Consider the following 23,358-nt stretch of genomic DNA (forward strand, 5'->3'; position numbering starts at 1 on the left):
TGAAGTTATAAAACATTTAGTGGAGGTATATTGGCAATTTCAAAATCAAATGGAATATTTTTGATATCTTTAATGAAGCCCAGCAAGACGTCCAATGTGATTTAATATATATCAAGTCTATAAATATAGATATTGCTATTCACAAGTCTAATTTATGTAATTTACCAGTTGACGTGTACCCAGTGCTGCCCAAATGTGTACCTAATTTCCTTAAAGAGACCCATGGAGTTTGCTGTTTCTCTATTCTCTACCTCCCCCCATTCCAACTTTCTTTTTAAAAAAATCCCAGGCCTCATAGCAGCAGAAAATCATCTCCTGTTTCCAGTCCCCTGTCTTTTTGAATCAACTCTGTATCGCTTCCTAGGCCTGAAACAACTGAGACAAACATGAAAAAAAAAAATCCCCTTCTACTTATCCCAAGGGTGTTGGGAGGCATTTGTCGCAAAAAACCCAGCAATTTTTGGCAAGGATGCAACTCTTTAAGCTCCCCTAGAAGGGCAGTGAGACCCCAACAGTTACCCTCCCTTGATCTACACAGTCTGTCAGTGATGCTCCAGCATCATTTTCAGCACTATCTGGCAATATGACAGATTGAATCTGGGATCTTACACATATATGGCATGATTTTTTTCACTGAGCTGTGGCCCTTTGAAGGTATTCTGCAGCAGACAGAAGGGTTATTCTACACATAGAGAAAGGCTGGGCAACCATTGGTCTTCGAAATGTTTTAGATTGCAGCTTCTCCAGTCTCGTAACATTGGGCATGATGGGTAAAGTAGGTGGGAAATTGAAGGGCTAAATACTCCCATCCCTGAACTAGAGTTTTGTTCCAAAAAAGTAGAACTAAATCCAAAGTTTTTATTATTTTTATTCAACACCCATGTAAACATTGCTACAAGAAGCTTGAGAATGGCTATTTAATCTGTTTAGATCTGTGTGAACAAACTGTTAAACACCTTCCATCATCGTTTTTGCATTCTAATTAATTCAGTCAGTAGTGAGTAAAGGGGTTTCCAAAGTAAAATCACTAGTGCCTGATGAAGTTGCTACCTAAGGAAATCCTCTCCATGTAAATCCACTTGCTTCTTTCTCTGCTTCGTTTTGCAAGCCCTGGCTTCCTATCAAAAAAACTCTCCATTTAAAACCATCTCTCCAGTCCCTTTTGCAAGACCCTGCTTCCTATGGAAAAAATCTCTCCGTTTAAAACCACTTGCTTCTGTCTCCTATTCATTATGCAGTACCTTGCTTCCTATGGAAGTAGATTAATTACATGTGTTAAGACGTCTGTTTAACTTCATTTTCTTGTTTTCCCCACAGTTTGTGGCCCATCCAAACTGTCAGCAACAGCTGTTGACTATCTGGTATGAAAATCTCTCAGGATTACGGGAACAGGCCATCGCAATCAAGTGTCTTGTTGTGCTGGTGGTTGCACTCGGCCTTCCATTTCTTGCCATTGGGTACTGGATTGCACCATGCAGCAGGGTACAACGTTTTTGAACTGTTCTCTTTGTGGTGGGGAGATGTAAATAAATTACACTTGGAAAACCTTTTGTTAGTCTAAGTGCCTCTTTTTAGAGGAGAGGCACAATAATGTTGATTCTTTGCTCAAAACAAATTACAGTTGCCCCTCTGTTTTCATGGGTTGGAATCTCTGTCCCTTGCCTGTTTGTGGGTGGCAAACAGAGAGGGACAAAATGGGGCACACCCCCGCAGATACCTGCAGGTGGGTGTCACCATTCAAGCCAATGGGAGAAAGAGAGACAAAAGCACTATACAGAAGCAGAGTCAGGATTGTATCACACCACCTCTTTTCTCGCCACAATTGTATTAATGAAGGGAAGTGTATACATACTGGTTTGGGAGCATTCCCCATTGCATGTCCTTTCATTAGCATGACTGGGCTGTTTCTGGGCCCTTGTGCTCTCTTCTGCTCTCAGACTTAAACCTGCCTCCTACAGAATGCCTTTCATTTTTGTGTGTATAATGGATTTTAAATGCGGTTCTGGAGTTACATGAATGTGACCAAAAAAGAAAAAAAAGAAAAAAAGAGTAAAAACAAAACATGGCTCTTCTAGAATAGCGAAGGGAAGAAGGGATGGAGGAGAGGAGGAGACACTGACTCCATGGGACCCCACAGTCCCTGAACTCCCATGGGATGACTTACCGCACCTAAGGATTAGCGCTGTTTTATTTATAGTATTTGCAATATTTTGATACTACACTTCATCAAAACATTATTACAGTGTGAATTTAAAAAGAACAAAGATATACAACAGCCATGTTTAGGAGTGATCCTACTACAGTATATGGCTACTAGTACATAAGGTGGAGAAGTATTCTAATGTGGCATTAGTTGTATGTGTTTTTACCTTCTGGAATATTTCTTGAACATGGGAAGCTTCATTATAAACAAATAATGTTTTTCTTTGTTTTGTCAGCTTGGAAAAGTTCTCCGAAGCCCATTCATGAAATTTGTGGCACATGCAGCATCTTTCATCATTTTCTTGGGGTTGCTGGTATTCAATGCGTCAGACAGATTTGAAGGCATCTCTGTATTACCAAATGAGACGGTTATTGATTACCCTAAACAGATCTTCAGGGTTAAGACTACACAGTTCACTTGGACGGAGATGCTGATAATGGTATGGGTGCTTGGTATGTATGTCGCCTCACTTTGGCATTGTCTAATTTATTTTTACTTAACTTATAGATAGAACATGAGTTGTGGATAAAAACTGGTTTCTACCACAGCTGCTGCATATTTTTCTAGTTGTATATCTAAGCAGAGATTGGACAGACATAACTAAAAATCAACAGCCTTATGGTTCAGAAAACAGACAGTAAAATATAAATTTTAGGAGAGGAAGGGTACATGTATGCCTCGTGCATTGAATATAAATTACAACATTGGCATTGAACACCCAGGGCATCTGGGAAAACACTTTCCTTAACCCCCACTTTCATCATAACTTAAAAAGAGGCAAAGGAAACATATAGGGAACAAGGTTGGCTAATTAAATGTTCCTTTGTTTATTTACTTTGGCTGGTTTATTTTCCAGCATTTACTTGAACAAGCTCTGGTGATCCCACAGCTTCTTTTCACCAAAACCTGGGAGTATATTTAGCCCTTTAAAATCCCTTTGGTTTTTCTTCTTCTCTAGCTGTATCTGCATTGCAGAAATAATCCAGTTTGACATCACTTTTATTTGCAATGGCTCAATGCTATGGAATTTTGGTAATTGTAGTTTTGTGAGACATTTAGCCTTCTCTGTCAGAGAGCTCTGGTGCCACAACAAACTACAATTCCCAGAGTCCCATAGCTTTGAGACATGGCAAGTGGAGCCAAAGTGGATTATTTCTGCATTGTCGATGCAGCCTCTTATGATCATAGTGTTTTATGCTTTCTGCCTCACTTTCCTGTAAGAAAGAGAGGAGGTGTGTATGTTCATCAGCTACTATTTCATGGTGGTGAGATCAGTCTTGCTGAATAGTGTTTGCTGTCCACATGTTTAATGTGGAGTAAGGCAGAGCCCAGAAAAGTTCCTTTTTTAAACTACAGGTTCAATAAACTCCCAGCCAATATGGCCACAGGCTGTCCTGTTCTCCTGGAATCTTTTTCTGTTGAAAAACGTCCTAGCTTCATGAATATATCTGAGACTGAATACATAGTGGAGCATAAATGGTGGCCCACTGCAGCATTGTCTGTGAGTATTGGCAGCTATTCAACTTTGCCAGCATGCCTGTGCCTAATTTTTTTCTGTGATTTATGGTTTCTGCTGGCACGCACACGCACACATGCATGCATGTCACTGTGCTGCTGCAGTCTTCAGTATTTTGTATTAACTCACATTGTTTTTCATACTGGGAGAAAGACAGGATATTAAATAAATACATAAATCAATTCTGCACATGTATGTGCAAATTATCGTTAAGAATCAGATTCTGATTCAGTCAGTTATTTTTCAGAGGATCTTTTACAAATCATAAGGCACTCCTTTCATTTTCTTTGTGTGAAATATGGAAAAGCTCTTAGGATTGTGTACTCACTCTTCTGGCTAGTTCTCACTGTATGTAGAAAATAATATTGCCTTCAAGCAATCCTATGTTTATCTAAAGGTTATATCCTCCTTGCTTTGTGATTTAGTGTTTGCTTTATAATCCCTCTCTGTATATTTGGCTCTGAACTTTTAGCAGAGTGATTCCAAGGAGATTTCAGTCCAGCACCTCATTTTTCCAGGGTAGAATGGTATGGTTGCAACCTCCCTATTTTGAGTAGTTATAATAGCAGAGTATAATGGTTGTGCTAAGCTTTTCTGTTTTTTTAAATCATAATTGTTAGCAGCTATTTGCAAGGTGACCTAAAATATGCATGTCCTTCATATGTGGTAACTTCCTGGTTGGGACTATTGTGAGGTCCATAAAATTTTCCTCACAAAATTTGCTTTCATGCATACAGTATTTTGTATTATGTGACATACTGCAGTCTGACAGAGATCTCAATTATTCTTGCTTATACAGTACTTTAGTTACCTGTCTGACAATTGGGCACATACAGACAGGCCAAAATAAAGCTGCTTCAGGTCACTTTTTGAGGTATGCTGTATAAACGACACACACATCTTAAGAGGTCAGAAGCTGCACCAAAGCTGTGGCTTCTGACCTCTTAGGATGCATGCATCATTTAAACAGCATATCTCCAAAGTGACCTGAAGCAGTTTTATTTTGACCTGTCTGTACGGGCTCTTACTCCTGTGTAAATGCTTATTATACTGTATTCCCAACAGTAGTGTTGTGGTATCTTAAAGACTAACCAGTTTTATTTGGCATAAGGTATTGTGGACTGTTACCTGCTTCATCAGATGCTCAGTCAATATTCCCACTTCATTCATATGAAGAAGGGGGCTGTAGCTGATGAAAGTTTACACCTAGTAAAACCTGTTAATTTTCAAGGTGTCACAAGAGTCTTTCTTGTGACATCTTTTTGCTGCAACAGTCTAACATGGCTACCACCTTGGAAATTACTTCTGTCTTAATAATATTTTTACTGTGTTTTTATTGTACTTCTTTTTTCCAGGTATGATGTGGTCTGAGTGCAAGGAGCTCTGGCTAGAAGGACCTCGGGAATATATTTTGCAGCTGTGGAATGTTCTCGATTTTGGGATGTTATCTATTTTCATTGCAGCTTTCACAGCCAGGCTATTAGCATTCCTGCAGGCTACAAAAGCACAGCAGTATGTGGACAACAACATTCAAGAATCAAGCCTCTCTGTAGTCACACTTCCACCAGACATAGAATATTTTACTTACGGTAAGTTCAAAGAAGCTGCATTGTTTCTTTTTTTTTAATTGTTTACTCTTCTTGTGCCTGAAGTTTTGGCACAGTGTTGTTTTTCATTACACCATTGTAATGTACAGAAGGCAGTGTGATCTTTAAATATGTGAAAAAATACTGAAAGCAATGCATTTTTATACCAAGTATTAATTGGTGTAACTGGAGTCTGCAAAGGAGACAACTAACAGTTAGTTCAGTGGTGTGTAGAAAACATTGCTCAGAATATAGGTGAAGATGAGTTACTAAAAAAAGCCAACCTATTTAGTTACCTAATTATTTGTCTTCATAAAGATATATACACATCTAACTGCCATTTTGTTTTTTTAAAGCACAGTGAAAAATGGGCTTTTAAAAAAGGAGTTTCTCATTAATGTCATTTCTTCCAGCTCGAGATAAATGGCTTCCATCTGATCCACAGATCATATCAGAAGGCCTTTATGCAATAGCTGTTGTGCTTAGCTTCTCTCGAATTGCTTATATCCTGCCTGCAAATGAGAGTTTTGGTCCACTGCAGATTTCACTTGGAAGGACTGTGAAAGACATTTTCAAGTTTATGGTCCTTTTTATTATGGTGTTTCTTGCATTTATGATTGGGATGTTCATACTCTACTCCTACTATCTTGGAGCCAAAGTAAATGCTGCTTTTACTACGTAAGTAACAAGTTATGTTTATGCAATAAGAAGAGCATAACCCTGAACTCCATTATTTGATGCAGTCAGCTGGAGGTTTGCAGCAAACATTGGTTTACACCTGCTTGCACATCTTGGTGAGAGATCACTTAGTTCTTTGGGACTGATTTAGACCATAGTGCATTACACATTTACATTAGGAAAAAAACAAAAAACAAAACAAAAACGGGCTGGTGCCCATGGAGATTACAGTTCACCTGTTGTCTCTTTCAGTGGCAACTATCAACTAACTCTACTGTAAAGGTAGTTGTATCAGATCAGCCTTTTCTAAACTTTTGTTCTCCACATTTTGAACATGTAAGAACTAAGTTGGACAGTAGCCATGCTGGCTAAAGATGGTGAGAATTGAGGTGCCAGTATTTCTGGAGAGCACCAGGTTGGGGAAGGCTTCTTAAGTGAGATGTGAGTACATAAAACCTTAGGCATCAGTTTTGCTTTGTAATGGCTGCTTCACACACACAGCATATCATTAGCTGATATGGTATGTATTGAGTGATGAACGTGTATCATTTGATAACACATTTGTTCACACTACAGGGATCTTTTTTTGGGTCCAGAAAGTTTGCAGACTCTTAGGAGATTATTGCTAACTGTATTAGCTGCGCTGCCGGGATAGACCTGGGATGTAACTTTAAGGAGGATTATATAACATTCACCCATCGCCGGGCAGTTTGCAGCCCGGGCTTCTCTTGCATATTTTCCTGTTCTTGAAAAGATTCAGGACAAGTCTGGAGAAGCCCAGGTTACATACATCCCAGATCTATTCCGGCAGCGAAGCTAATCCAATAATTTCCTTAATGTCACTTCTGAATTACAGATTAGCTTGCTTTTATCTACTATTTAGCATTGGATTTGTGGTCATCTACATGTTCCATTGCTTCAACATGTAAGGATACATGCTGTTTCCATACAATACTTGGATGATGTCCTTAGGATGATGTTCACATAATTTAGTCTTCATAGGTGATGCTACTTTCTATTCCTCCTTTTTAAAAGTTCTATGCTTCTATGGCAGCTTGTTAGTAAGCATCACATTTGTTTCCTGTTTTTATTATTATTTGTTTGGGATTTTTATAAACTGTTTAGGACAGAAAATGACTCTTGTGAGAAATGTGATTCAGTATACAAAATTAGCAATGCAAACAACATAAATATATCGGCCCATCATTTTTTTTAATAACAGAGGCCAACAGGATTTATACTGTTCCACAGCTGTACAAAGAACAATAAAGTCAACCTTTTTTTTAAATGTATAGACCCATAGAAAATAACATCGATGTTAGGACTTTATGACAAGACCTCCATTCTCGCCATGACTGCATTAATGAAAGGAAGTGCATACATACCAGTTTGGGAGCACTCCCTATCACATCTCTGTTTGATAGTGTGACTGGGCCATTGCTAGCCCCTCATTCTTTCTTCCACCCTTGTCCTTAACACTGCCTTCCTACGTGCCTTTCATTTGTATGTGTATGTGAGGTTTTTTAAATGCAGTTTCAGAGTTATAGTGATGCAGTTTAACAAAGAGAAAAGCAAAAAAAAAAAAAAGAAAAAAGAAAAAAGAAAAAAGAAAAAAAAAGTAAACAACAACAACAGGCAGTTCTGGAATAGCAAAAGGAAAGGGCAGGGAAGGGAGGACACTGACTCACATGGCTGCCCAATCCTGGAGCTACCACAGGAGTAATCTGCCAAACTTGAGGAGTAGTGTTATACCAGTGTGACTGGGAATTTATTGATGGGTTTTCCCCATCAGTGGCAAAGGTGAAAGCTAGTCACTCTTGGAGGACAGGGCAGTGATAAGAAGGAGACAGTGTTGTGTGATAGGTATCGCCAAAGGCACTATGCCTCAACTTTATGATGCTTTAAAAACGGACTCCTCTTAGACTCCTCTTCCATCAAGTTAGCTGCAACAAAGCTAAATCTGCAAGGAAAGATTTTTATAAACAGTAAGCCAGTATTACAACCTGGGATATAAACAGTGGAAGAGAGCAATACAAGGGTTTAGTATCCATAACTCCAAGAATGAAGAAGCAATCCATAGTGCTTGTTGGTTGCGTTCTCTTTTCGTTTAACCTGAGGAGAGTACATCTGCATTCTCTTTGTTCTTGTCTTCCTTCTTTCTCACTTTTCCCTTCTTTTCTTTGTGTTCTGATTTTATTTTCATTTCCAAGCCATTTGGGCTCCCATTTTGATTTCCATCTTCTTGAATCATCTCCATTTTGGCTTGATGAGTTGTATTCATAATGAAGAACTTATGCAAATATCATCAACAACAGCAATGACAATAGTATGACTAGCTTTTCTTTGAGATGACAATGTCATCTAGTGTGTTCCAGTCCCTTACTATTTTTCAAGCACACTGGCAGAGTTATGCACAATTTAAGCCCATCAAAATTAATGGACTCTTGAGCCCTCGTCATTCTGAATTGGATCTAAGCTCTGCCTTTCATGGATTGAAGAGCTCTTCTCTTTGCAAGACTTCTAATCCAGCAAAACATTTTTGGTGGTAGAATATGGAAGAGGCACATCATTGTGGATTCACCCCTCCTCTTGCAGTTTTCTAATCTCCCTACCAAAGCTAGATCTTCTTCAGAGGATTGGAAGACCGTTTGAAACATCATAGGAGATCATTCTAGGAGGCCATAAAAGAAGATGGGAATCAGCAAAAATCCCTTCCCTCTGCTTTCCCTTGGCTGGAGCATTATAAATGGAAATTTGGTCAGAGTGTGAACCCTGTATGGCTTCTGTATGGTCCCATAGCCATTCAGTTGGGGCTGTACATGCTCATTTCTTGTAAAGTAATAGCTGTGTTTCTTATAAAGCAATAGCAGGAAAATTGCTAGAAGAAAGAAAACATCCATACATTCTAGTAAATAGCTCTTGAGATGTTGCCTTTTTTCTCAGTAAATTTAAGCTACAAGTGGCATATAAGGACACAAGAATGGCAATATATATATAACTTTCTCAAATGTAATTCTGTTAATGCAGTTTGCTATATACAAACATAATTGACAATATGCAAAAAGGCACAGGGGAATAAATCTCTCTGTGAAAACATGTTATGTCGTGCTCATCTTGTTTTGATTTTCAAATAATCTAATTACCATAGAAAACATTTGTATTTGAATTCATTAATGCTTTATTCTTCTATGCAGAGTTGAAGAAAGTTTTAAGACCTTATTTTGGTCAATATTTGGTTTATCGGAGGTCACATCAGTTGTCCTCAAATATGATCATAAATTCATCGAGAATATTGGCTATGTGTTGTATGGAATATACAATGTAACAATGGTTGTGGTTTTACTCAACATGTTGATTGCCATGATCAACAGTTCATACCAAGAAATTGAGGTAGGTCTCAATATGTTCAACTTTATTTTGGCCCTTTAAAAAGTTCTACTTTCTTTATGGTTGTACATCTTATCATAAAATAATAGGTTGGATCATTGAAGAAATTCAGAGACAAATTAGACAAACCTCTGTCTGATTTCATCTTCTGAACTGTGTTTGAACCTGAATATATATTATTTGCTGTGGTTGTGACAATCTATTTGTACAAACTATTGCAAAATTGTATAAACTAAATTTAAGACACCACAACTTGATTAATAATTATGGCTCTTTTCAGTCTTTGTAATTACTCTGTTAATCAAAATTGTCATAGCATATAGCACTTTATTATATAGTACTCATAAACTCAGCACAATAATTGTCACATTTAAAGTTTAAAAATATATTCTAATTTTTGTTTTCCTTTTTTATTCTTGCTGTGTGAATTTTGTAGCTTTAAATATTTAATTCTTTTTATCAATTGCACTTAGTGTGATATAAAATAAAAGTCCCATTAAAACCTTCATATCATAAAACTATAAGCCCAAAAAGATAATCATAAATAAAATCCAGGTGGTAGAGTTAAAATACAGTTAAAACTAGCAACCAGTGAAGTTGATCCAGGATTGGAGTAATATGGTGTTCATATGTACTCCTGGCAAACACTGAGTTACCACATTTTGCAGTAGCTGACATTTTGGAGTACTTTGATGGGATTATTAAACTATGTCTGTTCTGCAACCATTTAATATATGGCAATCTAATTCTTGCTGTTTTGTAGACATAGTTAAAAATGATTTATGGCTCAGACACTCTCTACGTGACCTAGCTGGAGAAAAGTGGAGTGCATAGGACAACGCAGGCAATCAATCTGGACAGATTATACATGCATGCTAATTGCTTTATAGATATTAAAGGAGTGTTCCATTAAGATGCTGTGGCAGAGCTGATGTGCTTTTTGCAGAAAGAACTAAATTTTGCTGTGTTGATCTAGACTGGAGTGGGCTGTTGAAGCTGTCCGGATGTTGGAAATGGAATGCAAGTCCATTAGCCCTAGACAGTGTTGCTAATACTGAGGGATGCAGGGAGTTATAGCTGAAGGGCTTCAGTTTTCCACTCCAGTCTAGGTCAGTGGTGAGGGGCTAGATTGGGTTACCCCCTCTCTGTTCCTCTCTCCTTGTTTTTACTCCTTTTACTTTTCCCCACACCCTAGTCTCCCCAACCACCCAATCAGCATTGCACCCTCTTTGTTTTTATTTCAGTGAATAGAGCATGTGCATTCGCTCTCCCCACAATCATTCACTCTCGCATTTGTGCAGAGATCTGCAATGGGGGATTGGAGGAGACAGTTTGTGAGCTACACTGGGAAAATTGGCTGGTTAGGCCTGATGTCACCTTGCTATGTTTGCTAGTATATGATATTAATGGGTTGCTGTGGGGGTTGTTGCGAGCCAGGAAACTATGAGGTGAGGTCAATCTTTTGGTCAATGTAAACAACTCCATAGTCATAAAGTCAGAATGGGAAGACATATTGGGAACTGTGTGTATAGCACTGGAGTGAGTGCAGGAGCACACCAGAGTTTAGAAAGGTGTTTGTTGCTGAAGTAAGGCTCAGTTGGAGATTTTGGAATTGGAGGTTTTCTTATTCTTCTGCTCAGGAAAATTCAATAATTAAACTGGTTGGGCAGTGAGAAAAATCCCTGAAATTAGCAACACGGTTTGTGACTGACCAAAGCAGCTTTACAAGTTGGCTGCATGAGCTTTCCTAGTCTAAACAGCAAGGCAATAAAATATAAAAAAATAAAAATAAAAGAATTTTAATCATCTCTCAGTATACAAATAAGTAGAGAGATCTTGTGGCCCCTTTGAGACTAACTGAAAGAAAGAAGCTGGCAGCAGGAGCTTTCATAGACTAAAGTCTACTTCCTCAGGTGCATTTGGATATCCATCATCATCATCATCATCATGTAGAGAGATATTGTAGCACCTTGGAGACTATCTGAAAAAATGAAGTTGGCAGCATGAGCTTTCATATGTTGTAACAGAAATTTCAGGAAACTTAAATTTCTAGGACTGACAGAGCAAGGATTGGCAAGAGGACCTAGTAATTGAAAATCCATAAGTTTATTTCCAATTGTCGACAAAGGAAAACAATGAACTCAGTGGAATTCAAGTTCCAAAAGCTGAGAACCCCGAACAAGACAAAATGGCTCTTTTTATATTATTCAAGACAAAGAAGCTTCTTCAATACACCTGATTGGCTAATTACAATTTAAACATACAGAATTCTTACAATCAGAACAGAAATACATGCATACATTAAAACTGCATCATCACTCCTTACCCCCTCCTGTAGGAATTCAGTGGCTTTCCTCCTAACCTTGCTTCTGAATGTCCTTATCTCAGTAGTTTATGTTATGTCTTTTTACTGGTGCCAGCTTCCATCCAGGTCAAGACGCACTCCTTATTCCTTTGCTCTAGTTTTCTAAACTCCAAGCCTTTATTTCAAAAACCATCTCTCTGGCTGACAAAGGTGACTCCATCTTTCTATAGTTTTTTTATTTCAACAAGGAATATTTCCACCACAATGTGAGTAGACTAGGCCACAGCCACAGTGGCAGACAGAGTTGTGCTGTCAACTGCTGATTGCACAGGAACTGTGCTGAGACTGAGCTGTACAAAAGCCTGCACCCACTGTCCATCTGGGTCCCTGTTCAGGCACCCATCCCTCCAGGACTAGAGGGTCCTTTTCTGCACTCTTATTTACACTTCCAGAAACGCTAGAGACTTACTTTTTAAAAATGAAAATTTGGACTATAAGTCAGCCAATAGCCCTAACAGGTTCCAGGTAGAATGCCTAGAATCTGGATTTAATCTGACCAGGATGGATTGGTCACATAGGAATCCTGCTATATATGGGACTTGGATAAGACGCACCGTTCCTCTAGAAGAAAAGATACTGAAGAAGGAAAACTATAACTCAGTCATACATGAGGATGATTGAAAATGAAAGGTGGGAGGGATAAGAGGAGCTATCATCTCATCACTTTATCTTTTGTACTCGGGAGCGAGGTTCACCCCTGCATTATGGTCTGCCAGTGTCTAATAGACAGAAACAGTGGCATTAATTTCAGTGCCTTGATGCAATCTCTGTATTAAAAAATAATACTCAGATCAACCATCTGATCTTTTCACTTTTTAAAAAAATAACTAATAAATGTGCAAAACTGAATAGATGTCATGAAATATAATTTTGTCTGAACTGAGTAAGTAATTGTGAACTGAGCCCTAACAATTGGGAAATTTGTTGCACTGATATAGACTCTTCAACCCTATGTACCAGTAATTAATTCTGTGATTGTTCTAAATAATCATACCATATTCCATAGATACACTAGTCTTTGGTATGTCACCAGGGCTCTGCGCCCTCATTACATTAATATGAAAAACAATGAGGTACTAAAAACAAGAACAAAGTATTTTGTCAGCCCCTTAAAGTCTAGTTTTTCTAGATACCTGATATAATTTTATTTAATAATTTATGTCTTGTATAAAATGATTTCTTAGCAGAATGTAGACAATAAAACAACATTAGTCAATTTAAAACAATCTAGGCAAGTTAATTTTCTCTCTTTTTTCACAGATACATTTTACGATACCATAATTTATTCTTGTATGTTATCTGTGATATCTGGAGGATCAAATTGACATAACTGATGCCTTAAATCAGGGTTGGGGACTTCAGAACTGAATCTAGCTTTTGTGGCCCTCTTCAGATGCTATCCCTTTCCATGTTACCATTGTTTGATGGTTTCTCAGCTTTTGTACATGGTTTTCTGTCCTGTCCCACCTCCCCTGCATTTCTAAAAGGATAGAATAATTCTCGCCGGATTTCATTAATGTCAGTAAGCGCTTTGACCTAAAATATACTGGGTTTTTTTTTTAATCACAAATATTTTTTTACCTTTGGCTTTTAACACTGCTAGAATGGATGCAAGATTCTGGGAGTTATAAAAAAATAATAACTTTTCCAAGTTCTGCTCCCTGAGCACTATCTTCCTAAGTTCCTACTTAGATTGATGTTTGGTAAGAGTGACAAAAAGTAGAGTTTGAGAGTGTTGTAATAACTAAACTGCATGGCAAAACTGTGTTATCAAGATTACAAAAATTAATTGTTGAGAATGCCATATAATCATTTCCCCCCTTCTTACCTTATACATCTTGAACCTAAATTTAGATACATATTAGGAACGCTAGTATTTGTACTAAAGTATCCAAGACTGCACTTAACATCAGTACAGTAGGAGTGGCAGATAATCAAAATGGGCTAGTGCCTAGAACTTTAACATATATATATATATATATATATATATATATATTCAAATTACCACATTTCATCTACTAGAAAGCTTTTTATTCTGGATTTGACAGGCCTGCAAACCATGGCATTAAAGAATCGAATCAGTTAATTCTGTATGTTTACATTCAAAGCACAGTCTAATAAAAAATAGCATTTTTTGCATGTAAAGAAGCTGCGGGAATGTTTGATCCTTACAAACACTTCAGAGCTTTCATTGGTAAGACTCAGAACATTAAAAATGTTATATATGCACAAGGGAAATATACTGGGAGATTCTGAAAAGTTTTAACAAAGATTAAGTCTACTCTGAAATATTCCCTACTGAATTTAATGGCATTTGCTCCCAGGTAAATTAATATATGAGGCTTCTATCCCCACTTTATCCTTACAACAAACCTGTGAGGTAGGTTAAGAGGGCAGAGAGATTGACTGTTCTATAGCTTTCTATTTGAGATTCATGAATGATGGGGAATTTGAACCTGAGGGTCCCCAGGCCTAATTAACAGTCTTACAGCTAAGTACTGTGCTCATAAATTTCAAACAGTGAAGTTTTCTAGTGCTGAACTTGATACTATCCCCAGTTTAGGTTCCTCTGATTTCTGTGAATATGGGAACATACTGAAATGTGAAATATTGACCATGCTACATTTTTGAGATAGCAGGAACTTTCAGAAGCAGTTTGTATAATTGCATGGATGCAGGTTGTTCAAAGGAAAGGTGTAACATACCCCTCTGGAACTGCTAAATTCATAGGTGTGCATTAAGAAATCATGGGATGCCAGCCATAAACTGCTTTCTCCTATTGGAAATACAAAACAAAAAACAGATTTAAAAAGAGTAATTGAAAAGCAGAAAAGTAATACGAGGACAGTAGAAAAAAAAACAGTTTACAATCCTATACAGACTGATTTCTAAACTCTGGGAGTTGAAATCCTCAAGCCATTATTTTCATTTTAGAAGTGTCCATGGATATTTTAACAGTGCTAAGACTGTTGAAGACAGCAAATAGTAGAATGCAGATTGTAAAAAAAGACTTCAACATTTCATTTAAAAATAATTATGACTGGACTTATGTGAATCATGGTGGGGAGTGAATTCTACAAATATGGAGCCTCTGTGGATCATGCTGTTATTTGAAAGTAAATACCATTATTTTCAGTGCATCTCTGTAAAGATCTTTATATCTTGGCTGACAGATTTATGACATGTTGGCAGAAAACAAATATTTAATACCAAGAGTATTCCCCATGTTTTGGTTATAGAAAAGACAAGCAGTACATAGTCTGGATCTCTGAAAGAAGAATGGACCTTTCTCTGTTTCTTACCCAGGATGATAGTGATGTGGAATGGAAATTTGCTCGCTCTAAGCTCTGGTTGTCATACTTCGATGATGGAAAAACCTTGCCACCTCCATTTAGTCTTGTACCAAGTCCCAAGTCTTTTATTTATTTCTTCATGAGAATCATTAAATTATTTACATGCAGGAGGAAAAGGCTCCAAAAAGATATGGAAATGGGAATAAGCAATTCAAAATCCAGGGTAAGTAAAAAAGAGACTCTATATGTTTCATTAAAATTTCCCTTTTCAATCTTAGATTATTATTACTATTATTATTATTGAAAGTGAAGTAATTGTTTGTATTCATGAAATATGTGTTGTTCATCAGGTTGTGTGATAATATAGTGCTGGAATATTAAGATAACCAAAACATTTACATCTATCAAATTTCATTTAGGTCAGTAGTTCCCAAACTTTGGTCTTCCAAGTGTTTTGGACTTCAATTCCCATAAGCCCCAACAAGTTTAGCTGACAGTCAGGAATTTTGGGAGATGAAGTCCAAAACACCTGGAAGACCACAGTTTGGGAACCACTGATTTTAGGTGGATGAATGATGTGTAGAAACCCGAAATATACACATAATTCTATTTTCCAATAAACTCTAAATTGGAAGGGGGAACTTCCAGCCCATGGATCTAATCCCACTGGAAGAGGGCCAGAATCTGGTTTGCAGAGGTTCCCACATCCCTTCTCAGGCCTACAGGGACTGTGGCAAGAGGACCCTCTATAATTCCTTAAACTGCATTCTGCATATAAAGAGGGTAAGGAGTTGCATGTTCCCATCCAACCCACTTCCTATCATCATAACTGTCCATGAAATGGAATGTGTGCAGCAGAGAGCCAGATTTGTAAATTGCATGGGAAATCTACACATGTGGCTTCTTGATTAGAGTGGCCACTTTTACATTAACAAAAGAAAGGCAAATCAGGACACTGATTTGCATTGGTACAGATGAAAAATTGGAAATGTTTTTTTTAATAATTTAAGTAATATTTTTATAATTTAAACAGGATTATAATGCATCTCATCCAAATAGGTAATACTGTAGCCAGGTGAACTCTGTGTCTGCAGAATCTGCTGTCCAGGTGCTAACTGTTGATGGGAAATTTCAGGGTTTCGGAGCTCTCTCTTTATGGTATCTTTAAAGCAGCTTGGACTGGTCAGCCTTTCAAACAGAGGACACTTTCAATAGAAGACTGTCCTATGGCAGCCCTACAAAGAGAGGTCTCTCCTCTATAACAGAGGACCTGCGGTCACGTTTTCCCTGATGTAGCCCCTTTATGTCGGGAGGAGAATCAGGATGATGGAGGTGAAGCTAGCACATTTATTTCTGTTTTCTCTCACATGATTCTAATTATGTGAGAGATTAATATATGACCAGGGCTTTTCTCAGGCAGTGTTATGACTTTATTATATGAAGTAGGCAGGGCTGGCCTTACCATTTGCCAAAGTGAGGCATATGTCCCAGGTGGCAGAGACTAGTGATAAATAGGGGCAATCCCTAGACATTCCTCCTGGATTCCTTGACCATTCCTCTCTTGTGAAGTACGCAGCTAACAGGTGAGTATGAACCAACTGCCAGTTCTAGAATGAAGAGGAAACTCTCTTTTTTGTCACTTGTGTCAAGAGCAAAATGTCATGGGTTGACCCTGCAGGTAGGTTGGACAGGCTTCTCTACTGCTGGTGTACTTCATTGTGGGTGAAGCTATGGACAGGCTGCCATAATATTACTTCAGCCAACTATTTTTGGAAAAAGAAAGACATAAAACATTGCTATAGTAGTAAGCCCAATTGGGGGGGGGGGGATATCCCCACTAAGTTCAAATATATATATATTTGAGATGTATGCTCTAATAAAACCAATTTTCCAGTCTCTGTAAATATGTTGCACTGTTAAAAATCTTCCTTAAAATTAAGACAATGAACAAATAATTGTACAGATGGCACTTAAAAAAAAAACCTGGTGAGTCCATATGGTAGATGGAGGAGGCAAAACTCATATGTGAATTAGCATTAGATGCTCAGGTATGCTTGGGCCTTTTCTATCATTTCCCTCTAGAATGAATATATGCAGAGGATGTTGACAACTATGGTTGTGTGCCTTCAAGTCATTTCTGACCTACGGCGACACTAAGGAAAACCTATCATAGGGTTTTCTTGGCAAGATTTATGCAGAGGGGATTTGCCATTGCCATCTCCTGAAGCTAAGAGAGTGTGACTTGCCCAGAGTCACCCAGTGGTTTTCCATGGTCAAGCAGGGATTTGAGCCCTGTTCTTGAGAGTCATAGTCCAGTGCTCAAACCATTACACCATGTTGGCTCTTGGGTTGGCAGTACATTCCCCGATGTTCACATGTTGAACATGTGTACAATCTCATTTTATATGTTCAGCTGAATATTCAAAGTTGGGAGTGATGGCTTTGAATACTACTCCATGTATTTGATATATGGGTGAGCAACTTTCATGCCTGCTAATTAAGTAGTAAATGTTTGAACACACAGCTCATAAAAATGATGAAAAATTGAAACCAACAGTAAGACGTAACAACACAAAAGGCATCAGCTGCATAGGTTGGTCTTTATTCTAAACACATTTTTGCATATATTTTTCAAGGGAAAATGTTCCTCGTTTACTTCTTAGCAATGTTTGGCCTTTTTGCTGGAAAAAGAGAAATATTAAACCATCATGTGAGTGAGAATAAAAACGTGTGTGCGTGTGTGTTTGTGTGTATTACAGGCCTACATACACACATATATCTGTTCCCTTTTTGTATAAGAAAAGGGCTGAGGAATGTGTCACAAGTTCTCTTATTATGTTATATTTGTCTTTAGTCTTTTATATTGTGTCTGTTTTCATCCTTTGTTGCAGTGTCATCTTTGCCCTTTGTGAGCTCCTCACATCTGTTGACCTCTTTCCATATTAAGGAGTTGAATATATACATTAATACCAAGGAGCTTTTCTGCTTTTGTGGAGGAGTGACAGCAACAAGCTCTTCTGACAATCTAGTTTCACTTTTTTGCAATATTCATTTATTTCAATACTGTATTATAAATACTACTTACTTCCACAGTCCTTTAGCCTGTCACAAATTCTGCATATGGGAATTGTTGGACAGTGCAAGCTAGTCTTCAATTTGCTGAAATGTTAACTGATTATGCTTCATAATTCTGGTTCAGGAATAGCTAAAACATACATATTCTTTCCCTCCTTCAAATTGAGAGTGAAGTATATTCATAAGTAGTTGTAAAATCAAAGCTGAACTTGTTTCTTCCAGAATTTTATACTGAAAACATACATTCAAGTGATGGCAGATTATAGTTGCAAATTCCATGGAAGATATTCTAATTTAGATTTATTCTTTCTTAGCTAAACCTCTTTTCTCAATCCAACTCAAGAGTTTTTGAATCACACAGCTTTAATAGCATTCTCAATCAGCCAACACGCTATCAGGTAAGTAGTTACCTGAGCAGCTCATGCATTTCTGATTATATGAATACACTCTGAGTTTTCATGCTATTACTATATAGGGCTGTCACAGTATGCAAAAAGAAGTTTTTGTGACATCTGTTAATTTTTGAGTATAGGGGTTGCAGGAAGGAAAAGCTATTCCTGTGTTAATTTTCCCTATTTGTTTGTGATTGTTCCTTTTGTGCAAATTTCTAAACTACAGTTGTCCCTCCATATTTGCAAGGGTTAGGGGAACAAGACCCCCGTGAATATGGAAAAACTGCAAATAACAAAAACACTGTTTTTATCTGAGAGGACACCTCTCTAGGAATCTCTAGGTCCTTCAGTGCAACTCTGTGGTCAATGTCCAACATACACTGACCATAGAATGGCACTGGAGCAGCTACAAATGGTCTTTCAGTGCAACTTTTAGTTAAAGTTGACCACAGAGTTGCACTGGAGGACCTAGACAGTCTTAGAGAGAACATATTAATTAAATCCGTGAATAATCAAATCCGCAAATATCAAAGCCATAAATATGGAGGGATGACTGTAGTTTCAATTCGGGACAGTTTCAAGATTATGTTTCATTCGTTTATGAATGTTTAATCAATTCATTAAATGATTTAATCTGGTTCATAAGTAGGTTTGTTTAGGATCACGTTTTATAAATTTTTAGAACTACAGAAATACCAAATGCATCATGGAATGAATTCAACAACAAAACCTTATGTGCTTTTGACCTTCTTTAGAAACAGTACAATACTATAACTTTAAAGAATCGTTGGTTCTAGCAACAAAATGAAACATTTTTGTTGCTGTTGTTGTTTTGTAGTTTTTGTTTAAAACACCAGTTAGTGCTGAACTACTGAAAAATATTCAGACAAAAGGTCAGAATATGATACAGTAGATCTCAAGAAAGTCAGCGAGAAAAAGATGAAGCATGAATAATGTAAATACCAATCTGCATAAATAAACACAAGCACATTATTCTGATACAGGGATATAAAAAATGTTCCCATGCCTTCTGTCTCCCTCTCATTCTCTCTTCTCCATTTTACTCTTGCTGCAAGACTGACCTTGAGACATATTATATATGAGAGAGAGGAGCAAAATAATTGTACCTGTTCGTGAACCTGCAGATTAGGAAATAACTGAAGACTATTCTTTCTTGTCACTGAGTTTACCTGTTTAAGCCATGGTTTCTGTTGACCCCCAACAGAAGTTTTAGCTTAGAAAATAAGGAAAAAAATACAAGTGAAAAGCAAAACCAACATTTAAGAAACAGCTGTTTTAGAAGCAGTAGATCACATCATAAAAACACCACGAAATGAAATACTGCTACTCTCCTTTGGCTCGGATTTCTTCTACTAGTCTTTGTCTGGGGTTCTTCTTAACGTAGATATAAAACCCAAATTTGACACTGTTTTCATAATTAAGAGGGATCCTGATTTGCTTTAACTTTGGTTGAGGTTGGCGCTGAAATAACACAAAACCTTAGGGCTGGTGGTGCATGGGAATCTCTTTAGAGGGGAAGGACTGAGGAGAAGAAGTGAGCAATCCCCACCTATATAACAAGGTTTAAAATATTGGGAGTGTTATATATGAACTGTGGTTCTATATGCCCTATCCTTGTGCTTCACACAATTTGTTATATGAGTTAGTTCACACACACTCCTGTGCCATTGCTGAACCTCATCATCTGGCTTTTTCAGAGTTATTGTTCTGTTGCAGTTCCATAACTCTTGCCTTGCCTTGCAAAGCCCTGCCAGGCCAGGTCAAAACTGGGTGCGTTTTCACCAACACACACTGTCTTTCTCTGTGATCATGCTGATATCTTTGTTTTTACCCTTTAGTGTTTCATTTTTCTCTTGACAGAGGGGTCTTTTGTAATTAGAGGGAATGATTTTATTTGAAGTAGGAACTTCTCTCACTTTTTATAAATAACAAAGTGGAATTCTTTAAAAAAAACACTTTGCTGACATCTTGTGGTGAAGGGGGCTTATCTTGCTAACCCTCATTTCTTATTGCACATATGAAAGTCTTGAGGGAATGCTTAGACAAGCATTCTGCTTCCATTTCCTGCAATGGTCAGCCATGTGGCCATGGAAAGTCTATATGCAGGACTTGAACACACAAACACCCTCTGATTCACCTTTTGCAGAAACTGGAATTCTGAGCAGAGGTAGGAAGTGTTACTTCTGGGGACTAGAAAACTGAGAATTCACCAAGCAGTCTGGCTTTGGGTGGGGAATTCTTGGTGTTTTAGTTGCCATGATGACTAAAGCCATTTATTACCTTCTTCTCCAAGAATTTGTCTCATGCAATTTAAGAAGGCAATAAATAAATATGGTGAGGAAATATTTATGTTGACATGAATGGTTGCTTCCAAGGGAATCATTGCTGGAAGGTACATTTTGATTATCTTTACACTGAAGTAGTTGCTGCCACATGTTAAGAGATTGTACCCATGGGTTGTCAGAGCGATCAACTAATGAGCCAGTGTTTTTGTATCCAACAGCAAATTATGAAGAGACTTATAAAACGTTATGTTCTGAAAGCACAAGTGGACAAAGAAAATGATGAAGTCAATGAGGGTAAGAACTGCTGTAGATTTAGCAATTTATTGGTACAACAGATTCTAAATGCTACCATAGTACGAGTACATTAATACAAAGGGATATTGTAGCACTAAGTATTGATGAAGGGGAGGGCTCCATCTTGTCATTTGACATGGCAGATTATGGCCCTCTTACACAGTTCAAGTCCAGTGGGCACAACCAAAAAATGTGGTTTATTGAGATTGCAAATAGAGAGTCGTATCTAGTTGTAAAACAGTATCAATTTATTTGATTGCAAATCTTTTCAGAAAGTTGAAACCATTATGGTACACACCTGTATAGGTAGATACACAACCACCAAACAGTGTGCAAACACAAATCAAGGAACATGAGAGACACTGCAGACTGGGTCATCCAGAAAAATCAACTGTAGCAGAACATGTTACAAACCATCTTGAGCATAAAATCACTTAGTTAGGCATGTCTATGCGTATGTATAAAATCCTATGAACTACATTAAAATTATGAAGGATAATAGTTGCTTGTGAATGCTGACAACTATCTGTATAGAGCTAAACATAGATCTGCTATATTTTTTAATTAGAGACAAAACCATTTTCAGTAACCTTTAGAAACATCAATATGAATTGAAATCACTTATAAAACTAGCTGATAGTAAGAAATGTAATGACCTAAATATACCAAGGTGACTTGCTATAAGGTATGGAAAATTTGTGCAAATAAAGGAAATAAAGTGATCAATTATTTTTCTCTTTTTCTCATTTATTTTTAATTAAATTTTAAAATCCATTCAAGGTAACATTTCATAACACCGGCATAGTACAATAAAAGAACAAGAACAAAACAAAAGAAAACTTAAGGATGTAGCATTGGTATATGCTGTTGCTAAGCCTAGAAAACTATAAACATTTTATATTTCATTTTTTTAAAAAGGTTTGTTTTGGCACACATTTTGTGAAATCCACAAAAAGTCCTTTCTAAATATGAAACTTGTCAAAAATTGGCCAATTACATTAGTTTCAATCAATTCTGAAATGCCTCATTAGCCATTGCTATATATGAAAACTGACCAGAAGGTGAGACGCTTGAATTTTGATCTTCTTTTATTTGTGTAACCCTGCATTTCTTCATCTTTTCCATGTCACACAGGAGATTATCGCACTGCGTTCTGAGAACGTTCCTATCATCACGTGATGAGAACATTCCTAAAACAGATATTACTGCATTAGTAAACTAGAACATGATCAGAACGTGATCAGAACTGCATTTTACCGCACAGCGAAACCGTTCTCAGAACGGTTTGCTGTATTACGTTTTGTGGGCTGTGTTCTGATGACGTCGCCACTCAGAGGTTGGACGGCTCGGGAGAGGCGCTGCTCCCAGGAAAGAGGAAAAAGGGAGGCTTGGCTTACTGAAATCCCTCACCTCCCTTCCCCATAGGAATCAATCCAAAAACGGAGGTTAAAAAAGAGCAGAGAGCCCTATGGGTCTTCATCTGAGGAGGCAGAGGTTGCTTGGCTATGGGGATGTCCTGCCATCTCTCCCTCTCCCCTCTTTCCCCATAGGAATCAATCCAAAAACGGAGCTTAAAGAGCAGTGAGCCCTATGGGTCTTCATCTGAGGAGGCAGAGGTTGCTTGGCTATGGGGATGTCCTGCCATCTCTCCCTCTCCCCTCTTTCCCCATAGGAATCAATCCAAAAACGGAGCTTAAAGAGCAGTGAGCCCTATGGGTCTTCATCTGAGGAGGCAGAGCTTGCTTGGCTATGGGGATGTCCTGCCATCTCTCCCTCTCCCCTCTTTCCCCATAGAAATCAATCCAAAAACGGAGCTTAAAGAGCAGAGAGCCCTATGGGTCTTCATCTGAGGAGGCAGAGCTTGCTTGGCTATGGGGATGTCCTGCCATCTCTCCCTCTCCCCTCTTTCCCCATAGAAATCAATCCAAAAACGGAGCTTAAAGAGCAGTGAGCCCTATGGGTCTTCATCTGAGGAGGCAGAGCTTGCTTGGCTATGGGGATGTCCTGCCATCTCTCCCTCTCCCCTCTTTCCCCATAGAAATCAATCCAAAAACGGAGCTTAAAGAGCAGAGAGCCCTATGGGTCTTCATCTGAGGAGGCAGAGCTTGCTTGGCTATGGGGATGTCCTGCCATCTCTCCCTCTCCCCTCTTTCCCCATAGAAATCAATCCAAAAACGGAGCTTAAAGAGCAGAGAGCCCTATGGGTCTTCATCTGAGGAGGCAGAGCTTGCTTGGCTATGGGGATGTCCTGCCATCTCTCCCT

The 23,358-nt window shown here is 38.0% G+C and overlaps 1 protein-coding gene across 2 annotated transcripts in view; it reads left to right on the forward strand.

The window, feature by feature from the left end:
- The window catches only part of TRPC3 (transient receptor potential cation channel subfamily C member 3), a 64,715-nt gene that overhangs the window by 36,615 nt on the left and 4,742 nt on the right, over positions 1–23,358 (forward strand). The window contains exons 4-11 of one of the 2 annotated variants that reach the window (XM_089525860.1): positions 1,318–1,482; positions 2,439–2,655; positions 5,075–5,308; positions 5,719–5,983; positions 9,178–9,373; positions 15,042–15,251; positions 18,418–18,501; positions 21,020–21,095. In XM_089525860.1, coding sequence (XP_089381986.1) covers positions 1,318–1,482; positions 2,439–2,655; positions 5,075–5,308; positions 5,719–5,983; positions 9,178–9,373; positions 15,042–15,251; positions 18,418–18,501; positions 21,020–21,095 — 1,447 coding nt within the window. The remainder of the gene's footprint in view (positions 1–1,317; positions 1,483–2,438; positions 2,656–5,074; positions 5,309–5,718; positions 5,984–9,177; positions 9,374–15,041; positions 15,252–18,417; positions 18,502–21,019; positions 21,096–23,358) is intronic. The other variant, XM_089525861.1, reaches the window with a different exon arrangement.

Source organism: Sceloporus occidentalis, unplaced genomic scaffold (assembly GCF_023333645.1).
Source record: "Sceloporus occidentalis isolate IW3139 unplaced genomic scaffold, rSceOcc1.0.p SCAF_5, whole genome shotgun sequence".
NCBI lineage: Eukaryota > Metazoa > Chordata > Lepidosauria > Squamata > Phrynosomatidae > Sceloporus > Sceloporus occidentalis.